The sequence below is a fragment of the Arctopsyche grandis genome, chromosome 10, assembly GCF_051622035.1.
Source record: "Arctopsyche grandis isolate Sample6627 chromosome 10, ASM5162203v2, whole genome shotgun sequence".
In the NCBI taxonomy this organism is placed as follows: Eukaryota; Metazoa; Arthropoda; class Insecta; order Trichoptera; family Hydropsychidae; genus Arctopsyche; species Arctopsyche grandis.
The window spans coordinates 22,140,919-22,150,729 of NC_135364.1; the positions used below are offsets into that span (position 1 = coordinate 22,140,919).

The window sequence follows — 9,811 nt, forward strand, 5'->3', positions numbered from 1 at the left end:
TACGAAGTTGGCCCAACTTCCAAAAGCCATTAAATTTAGTGTCCCCCTCTTCACGTTAGGCCGAAACCACGATATTCCAAACAAGCAATAGGTGGCAGCACCGTGATGTTATCCCGATTTCTTGTCCCACTTTACGGTAAACTGACTATTTTGCACACGACAATCGTTGCGACGAAAATCGCGAATACGGAATATTTAGCACTTGATAAATATTTGAGCTAAAGCACTATATTAACGCCAATTATCGGGAGAATAATACACCAGTGACCCAAACACTCAAAACCAAATAAAAAAATAGAAACACTAGATATGTTTATAAAAAAAAAGCGATTTGAATAATTGAAGAGCTTTATAATAAGAAATGAAAGTTGAATTTTATTTTTTAAATTATTTTCTTAACTACTTAGTAAATTTGATTGAATTTTTAAAAATATATTTTTATCCGTTGAACCCCCCTCCCGTTAAAATTAAATCCTGAACATTACTAGTAATATGTACATATATATTTATCATTTATTATTTAAATATGTACATATTTATTATCATGTAAATGATTTAGCTACACATTTATTAATGGCGCATCTTATAAAGTAATTGATGCGTATAACGAGCAATTGCAATTGTTCTGCCTAGTCTACTTCATCATTTGCAGCATGTGCCAGTGCTAATACTTTGAATATGTATGGATAATATTATAAAAATATTTAAATTTATTCATTAAGTACATAAAACAGATGCAATCTTATAGCACTTAATTAAGATTTATATGCAAAAAAATCGAAAATAATGTAAAAAACTTTTATTTATCTTATCGTTACCACATTCATTCAACAGTCAACATACAAATACTAGACTACCCGAATCAGTTAACAAAATGAACCGGTTGTCGCAAATGTCAACAGCGATCGGGTTTTCACATCGCAAAACCGTTTATGACCATCATTAACTTGCCGCTACGCCAATAAATTCTTCGAGAAGTTTCTCGGGTCTTATAAATGGAGGACAGCTACCCCTCATCAATGTAATCAGTTTAAACGTCGAAGAGCGTGGAACCGCAACTACAAACCCTCACGATACAATCAACCAGTCGAATGATTACAAGGGTAGGTACACGTGGACCTATGTAGGTTAACCATTGGGTAAATATTTTATTTTAAAGGGAAAATTTTTATGTACCATTAAGTATCTGTGACTTTTACCTTTCAAAATGTAACATTGGAATTCTGGGGCAACTATGTATGTATTTTTATACAAAGTTAGCAACGATCATCATTAGTTAATAACAACTGAATGAGTTTTCAAAATGTTGTGGCTATAATAATGTTGCACCAATTATTTCCTGCAATTTTTCAATCTGCAATCCTTTTATCATTATTTTGTTTTCGGCAATCTATGTATATATGTACGTATGTATATGATAAATCTTATTATAATGACCTTCTGGTATTCTACAAATTGTTTTCGTTGTACTGATAATTTGTTACAATGTATGATGAACTCGTATCTGGAAAAAACTGGAAATTGCGTTTAAGAAATTTTGTTCTGGATTAAATAATTTATTATACATACTATGATGACTATGTATATAAATTTTCTTTATTTTATAATTTGTTAGATCAGAATTTAAGTATACATATTTTTGCTTCTTTACGTTAAAATAAAAAAAACTCAAGGAATCTCCAAGTTTGTCTCTCCAAACGTGTCGTTCTTCCCTGTGTGATTTCGCCCTTATAGTTGCCCAAAACGACACTGTGGCCAAACATATGAATGACAAAAAATATAAATGAAAAATAATAAATACACAAATAAGAAAACAATATATGTATGATAAAAAAATAATGAATTTAATTAACCCTTTGGTGCTGACGTTTTTTCTGTTGAAAGTATGCCTCGCCGAAAATTTCGCCAGCATTTCCAATTAGAATTATTTAGAAATTCAATAGAAAGCAGCTATAAAAATTGTAGGTAATCCAAACAAACCCTAGATCACTACCCTGGATAACTACCGCCGAGGATTTCGAGTTTTGTAAAGGTGTGTTTAGACTCTTTAATATATCTTGCAACAATCTAATATATAATTTCGAAAGAGCCTTTGTATATATGTACATATGTAAGAAAAATAATGTATGTATCTTTGGTATGGAACTTCGTAAGCAATACAAAGTTTCTATGACAACAATTCAATTGGTTGAATATTATACTTTTTTCGATTCAAATAAATTTAATATAAAAACAAATAAATATTTACTATTATATTCGCCATGTTTACGCTGTTTATATTACAAATACTGAGCGAAGCCGGGTAAAACAATTAGTATAAAATAAACCAAAAGAAGTCTATTAATGAATGTATTTTCCAAAACTAGTTCCATCTTCTTCATTGTTGTTAAAATGTAATGCTCACAATCTAAATGCCAAGCCACAATCTAAAATACTCAGCAGCTAGGGATTTCCATTGGGAAATTCTGCTATGGTTATTAATTCAGAAATTCCGGTGTAAACCAGTCATTATAAAAGTTGACAATTGAATGACACGGATTACACGACCCATGTTCAATGCATTTTTTTTTTCAATGATACCTGGAAAGGCTTAGCTTGTAGTATTCTTGTTTACTTTGTACATGCTCAAAATACAACGCCTATTGGCGTTTTTCATGCCCATGGACTTGTTCGCAAAACCCCTATCGGCGTTGGTCAGCATCCAAAGGGTTAACATTTTAATATAGTAATGAAAAATTGTAATAATAATTTTATATTTATATGATTACAAATTTATTTGTTTATTAGCTTATCCGAATTTACCAAGATCTAGGACATCTATAGGCAGAGAAATGTAATATTAATAGAAGTGGCTTTAGATATTGTTGTCAAGTGACATTCTGTCCACGGACAGATCTAAATAATTTTAGACGTACATATATCCGATAAAAACTTCTCTATTTGTTTATATTACTCGCAAGACGGGCAAGCATCGCTAAAAATTGCACAATTCATTCAAAAACACACAATCAACAACATGAGATAAATTTTTATAAATTGATCCGATTGTATTCCGTGCGATGTAGCGTATTTATAGAGACGTACCGCGTAAAATTGACGACAATTATTTAATCGTAAGGGCCCCTCTATTCTTATTACAAATCTCTGTCTATATGTAGGTACATCCATATGTTCGAAAAATTCCTAAATCTGACTTAATCCAACACATTTAATACAGAAGGCGAAAAAACAACTTCATTTGTTCGGCAATGTGGCTACCCTACACGTGGCAGCAGTTCATCAACCCCTGGCTCTTCAGTTCCTGCATTCCCCAAATAAATAATAGGCGCAGGATCGAATCTCGCTACCCCTCCGAATTATCAATTAGAGCGGTCCTCGATTGCGTCACGGCCAGGGAGAAAGGGGAAGCGGCTTTCTCGTGTGATATCCGTCCTTCGAGCAAGATAATGCTGCGGGTGAATAACACCGAAGAGCGCGAGTGGACAAGTTTCCGGGCACGGGTTCGAGCTTCGAGCTCTAACACAGACGGGCGAGAGCGGTCCACGTGTCGGGTTCTTGGCCTCAGCCACGTGTCGACGCAGCGCTGCAGTCCCAGGAGGAGTCGGGGTACTTCGGAGTCAGCGGACAACGACCCACCACGTGCTGCTCAACCCCCTCCCTGGGCCAACACCCAACAACCAACACCAACACCAACACCGAACAGACACCCGATACCGAGTTCCCTTCGACAATCCGGCCAATGCCCGATTAAACGCCTATTTAGACCTTTCCTAAATGCATCTTGCTCGTTGAACCAAAGCGCGCGCAACCATAGACATTTTTCGGCCGCATTGATGGAAGTTGTCAATCTTCGGAAATACGTGACGATCTTATGATATTAATCAGTTAATCACACCACATGATTTATATATTTTCTAGTTAGATTCCAATCAGAAAAAATATATGCAACACATTGTATGCACGTACATGCGCAATTTGTTGATTGTTATTGCAGTCAGGGCTACCATGTGTACTCTTGACGTGCGTATTTTTTATCTATGGTTTTCAGGTCGACTCGAGAAAGTTAAGAGGGGTGTACACCCGAAACCTTAATTTTGTTGCCGTTCCTTTCTTCGATATACATATTGAGTGAATGTATATATTGAGAGAATGCGACAATATATATCAATATAGATATTGAGTGAATGCGACAGTTGCTCTTCGACTAGATAATACGTATTTTAAATCGACAAAATCGAGGTTTCGTATTCTCCTATTTTCTCCTCCAAAACTGGACCAATTTTTAAAAAAAATTCATCATCGGTATGAGAAAGATATTTTCTGTGCAACTATGTACGTATTTTTTTTAAAATCGACCGTTAAATAAGCACGCTGGTCCTCTTTTCGTGGGTGTAAAAAAGATGCGATTTTATAGATGTTTGACGGCTCCTAGCTCCTATAAAAAATAACTAATCAAAAAAATAAAAGCACAGATGCATGCCAATGGTGGTTATCCATAGCATATTAAAAAATAATTTCTCTAGTGCCATAATTGAGGAAGAGAGACGTGTAATACGTTTGTATGGACAAAGCGCTGGTGGTCAGCCCTCTTAAGGTTATGATTTCGAAAATGAAAAAATAATGAGTAATATTATATGAGTATATAGTCTTGCAATATTTTCGTATTACATATTGAAAAATGTTCGATGAGATAGGAGGCTTACTAAGATGAGATTTATTTTCTATTATTTTTAAATGATGCAATACAAAGCGTCGCCACTCCATGTGATTATTTTTTATGGATTCCCAAGTGCGTTGAGATACAAATAAATCGAAACGTTTAAAAAGAAAGCGTCGTTTAACCTAAATATGCAGTAGCGCTGTTGATTATAAAATAATGACAGAAACTGGAATTTTAATTGGTTACCGCTGTCATTTTGATGACAGTTTGTCGTTAGGAAATATTGAAGAATCCTTGTCGCATCGTGTCGCTTCACTTTGCACTAGACACAAGGTTACGTAGATTAGACTAGCGTTTCTTAACTTTTTTTTGGAACATGGCCCTCTTTTGAGTGTAATATTTCACTTCTCCTCTTTTTACGATCGCCTCTTTTTACAAACCTCATATCAGGTTGCTTTCGATTTTCCGTCTGACAAAATTTTTACAACATCAAGACGGCTACGAGCTTTTGAAAGGAGATGCATAACTCCACTAAATCCAGATTCGACGAGATAAGATTTAAGAAATGCAGTGAAATATAAACTTGCAATTCGATATCAATATCAATTGCATTCACACTAAGTGGATCAATCACCCAATCTGAAATATTTAGATTTATAATATCATTAAATCTAACTTGTATATCCTCATGCTTCAAATGTTCAATATATATGTAAAGATCATCATTTTTTTGTATTTCATTAGAAATAGTAACCAATGATGGAAATTACGTCGTCCAATGTCGTCTAATTTTAATTTTGATAAGATTGAGCTTTCCAAGAATCGCGATAATTTTATTTTACACGTTATGAGATTACAAAATTTTCCTTGTTTTTTTAACAAATTAAATTTTTCAAATACATATATCTGATAAATAAAATATATCGCATTTTCTACCAACTATTTCTTCTCCAAATTGGCTGTCACTCATAAAGGACACAACACTGTTCCAAAGTATAACAACATGATTAAAAAAATCAATTACCCTTCGATATGGTGTAATTTAATGGTGTAATGGTGTAACGGTGCTCAAAATCCTCCTCATTTTCCTTACATATTTGTCGAAAAAGGCGATCTTGAAGTGGACTTTTTTTATCATAATATTAAGGACCCATGAGAACGCGTTCCCAACCTTATTTAAAAAAATATTTGACATATATTTTTTCAGATATGCGATAAATCATCGATATTTGCCAATCATTGAAGCGGCCCCAACAGTTGCACAAGCTAGTATATTTTCCGAAATGCAAACGTATATTCAGTTTGATGACAAATAAAACATTTAAGCTCTTTCGATTTTATTTAAATATAATAAATTTATAATTTTATTCTGACTGTGCCTCCCCTAGAGCTCGTTATGCCTCCCCAAAAGTAGAATTTTGGTTTGTGCCTCCCTTGTGAGGGTCTGGGACTCCCGGGGGGGGGCCATGTGGACCTAGGTTGAGAAACGCTGTATTAGACTCAACTTACAATCAGGGGTTGAACAAAAACGATTTTAGTAAATCGACTTTTCTTGCCAACGTATATAATTGTTAATAATAACAAAGTGAAAGTAATATAAACCCTTTAAAAATATAACGATTTTCAAAATATAAAAATTAGAGAAGTTAAAAATATCACTAAAAATTGACATGGGTCTACGTGACGAGCCAGAATGTTAAATTACAGAAAACACAAATATCGGAAGGCAATGATTGAAAATCGAAAGATCTTAAGTCGAAAGATCAAAAAAAAGGGTGCATGGTAAACGGTACATACTCACGTACATACTCACTTAATTTGCGCGAGCAGGGTACAACAGGAACAAGAGGAACAGGCTTTTCCTCCCGTATTCTGCGCGCGCACATTAATACGGGAGGAAAAGCCTGCTCCTCTTGTTCCTGTTGTATCCTGCTCGCGCAAATTTACTAAGTGAGTATGTACCGTTTACCATGCACCCTTTTTTTATCTTTCGACTTAAGATCTTTCGATTTTCGATCTTTGCCTTCCGATATTTGCGTTTTCTGTAATTTAACATTCCGGCTCGTCACGGAGACCGGAATTTCATACACAAACAAATCAATTAAATAAATAAAAACAAGTACATATGAGACGAAGAAAGAATTGGTTTTGACTGCAACACATCAACATACGCACATTTCAACGATTTTATTTTTAATGCAATTTAAATTCATAATTTTTATAAAGTAATTATTAAATTTAAAAGGAGTCGAAGTCGGCTACGACTTCGACTCCGACTACACAGCCCTGCAAAGACGTAGATTATTTAAAGATCAAACAAATAATCAGATTACTTAAAGATCATCACTGAAACCTTAAGATAATTAAATGTCTGATTAAATTTTGTAGAAAAGCCAAATTCCGTATCAATTAGTAATGAACAGGAGTATCATCGAAAATACAAGGATTTCGCTAATCTTAATTTAAACTACACAATCCAGGCAACCCACTACTACATCTTATGCCAATGTACATAATTACTGTCTTATCTACTTCTAGAGACTTGATCCTACATTTATTTTGCAAACTAGGCGATGGTTTACTTACCATACAAATTCAACCACAGTTTGCTTCAAAACCAAACAATCAAGCCAGAGTCTGGTTTATCATGCTGCTATTTACAAAAAAAAAAAACTTACTCATTGCAAAAGATAATTTTGCGGTTGTTTTACTACATTGTTTAAAATTACATTATTATGTATGTATATAGAAAGTTTACCGTAGTCGGTTTTTCGTTTTTAAAACATTGCTCACATATTTTGTTATTTATGTAATATTACAATGACATTAAATTACGAACGCTCTGTGACGCAGTTGCGTAAATACGCGTAGAAGACGAACTTCGTGCACTTGCGCATTCCCAACATTCAATTTGGGGAATATTGATTGTAGGCCGGAAAAAAGGACCTGGTTAGGGGAACATCTAACATTTACCACCGTGTGCACGAGTTTCACATTCTGTATCTGAAATACACCAATATTTGATTTGATAACGGCGATAGCATTGATCCCGCGATACCCATCCAATTTCACTTTCGTTTTAACAATTCAAATCAATTCCAGTACTTCATACTTTGTATTTTCATACGAAAGTATTCAGTGCAAGAATTATTGCTCCTATTTGAAAGTATAATGTAAATTGTTAAGGTCAAAGTTTAAAGGTCTTCGTGGATCACCCATGCAAGTGCGTTAATGGTTAATGAACAACAACATTGTTAAATAACTACTTATTGATACAGTTTAGCGGAATATACATGCTATGTCTTTTCGGGATCTTTTAAAACAACATTTTATATGTTTACGTACTATTTTGATGTAAGTCTACATGGAAATGACAAAATATGTAAATTTCAGGTTACAACTTCAACGCTGAAACCAACTGCTAGTGGAATAATCTACATACACATTACACACTCTTGACAAAAATATTCCCTGTCCTCTTATCTATCCATTTATAACTAATAGCTACTTGTTGAAATGTAAACTTCTTTGCGAAAGGTTTGTTGTTGTCTTTTGGGAGTTTACATGCAAGTGTAATTTATGACCAAAACATTAGTGCGTTTCCGTCTTATACACAAACTGCTTACGAAATCAGAATTACAACTTCATAAAACACTGAAAGGATTCTCTCCCTTCTTGCTTCATCATCATCAACTACAGCCATTCACCATCCACTGCTGGATAAAGGCCTCTCCAACACGCTACCACTTGTCTCTGTTTTGCGCAACTCTCATCCATCTCACCACACACACTTTCCTAATTTTGTCCACCCATCTTCCCTGCGGTTTTCGTTTTACCCTTTGCATTCTCTCGGGTATCCACTGCTGGATGAGGGCCTCTCCAACACGCTTCCACTCGTCACTGTTATGTGCAACTTTCATCCATCTCACTCCACACATTTTCCTAATTTCGTCTACCCATCTTCCCTGCGGTCTTCCTTTTACGCTTTTGCATTCTCTTGGGTACCATTCTAGCACTTCTTTTGTCCAACTTTCGTCCATTCTTCTAGCCATGTGGCCCGCCCATTGCCATTTCAATATCTTTATTCTATCCGATATGTAGACACCGGATATTCACAGTGCTATCCATTGTTCCATTGTTGTAAATCCTTTGTAAAAAAGGTTCGGCAAACCTTTAACAATGCATTTACAACCTTTGAACAATACGCGGCACCTTCTGGGTCCGGTGACTACCGATATGTCCACTACCCTTGTCATACTTCTCACCCACGTGTTCCGCTTCCTGTCTTTCCTCTTTATGTCTAACATTTATATGCTAGACATAAAGAGGAAAGTACGTATTGTATGGAACGTTATCGTTCCATACTTATTTGAATGCATTGGACTTTATATAGCATTTTGACGTTCAATGTCCTGGTTTCAAATCCATACGTCATCACTGGCAGAACGCATTGATCAAAGATCTTTTTCTTCAGGCCCTTATTGCTTACGAAATCTTAAACGGTTTTTGGTTTTAATTCAAAACTGCCGTTTAGGTTTTCATATTAAAAGTCTTACTGTTTTGTACCAAAATGATCTACATTTCGATACACAATATAGTATTTTCATTGGTAAATACGTAGGTGTAGGTAGGTATATAAACTTTGAGCTGATATGGTTAGCCAGATATAACTTAATTATACAACTCGACTCATATATGTACATATGTACCTAGGTAGCCCAGAAGGACTTATCTATTTCACATAAAACGTCGAATCAGAACAAAGAAAGTCCTTGATTGATACCCAGGAGATTTCTATATATCCCACACCCAATCAATACCGCACGCACGGTCGCCCAGATTCGACTTGCTCAATCCGCTAGGAGTAGGTAGGTACTCACAACATAATTACAAAGTAGGAAAAGTACTTTGGGTCAACCCACCTAATGCGTAATATAATGTACAAGAGATCTTCATCTACATTGTGGGTGTGGGTGGGTTACGACAACGCGTCACAAGTTTCGACTCCGACCTTCGATGCCTTCACTCCTACAACCGGAGACGTATTCTGCAGTAAGGTTCGGTAAGGTTGGTGACCCGAGGGCCTGGAATCGGCCCTTTATCCCCCCCGAAAATTGGGGCAAGCTAGGGCTGGTACCTAACCACAAGCAC

At 35.4% G+C, this 9,811-nt stretch overlaps 1 protein-coding gene across 1 annotated transcript; it reads left to right on the top strand.

The window, feature by feature from the left end:
• The first annotated feature begins 660 nt into the window (after positions 1–660).
• On the top strand, positions 661–5,571 carry LOC143918131 (uncharacterized). Its single transcript, XM_077439847.1, has 2 exons — positions 661–1,103; positions 3,218–5,571. The coding sequence occupies exon 2, from the start codon at positions 3,249–3,251 to the stop codon at positions 3,873–3,875; it is 627 nt and encodes a 208-aa protein (XP_077295973.1). The 5' UTR covers positions 661–1,103; positions 3,218–3,248; the 3' UTR covers positions 3,876–5,571.
• Positions 5,572–9,811: the final 4,240 nt, after the last annotated feature.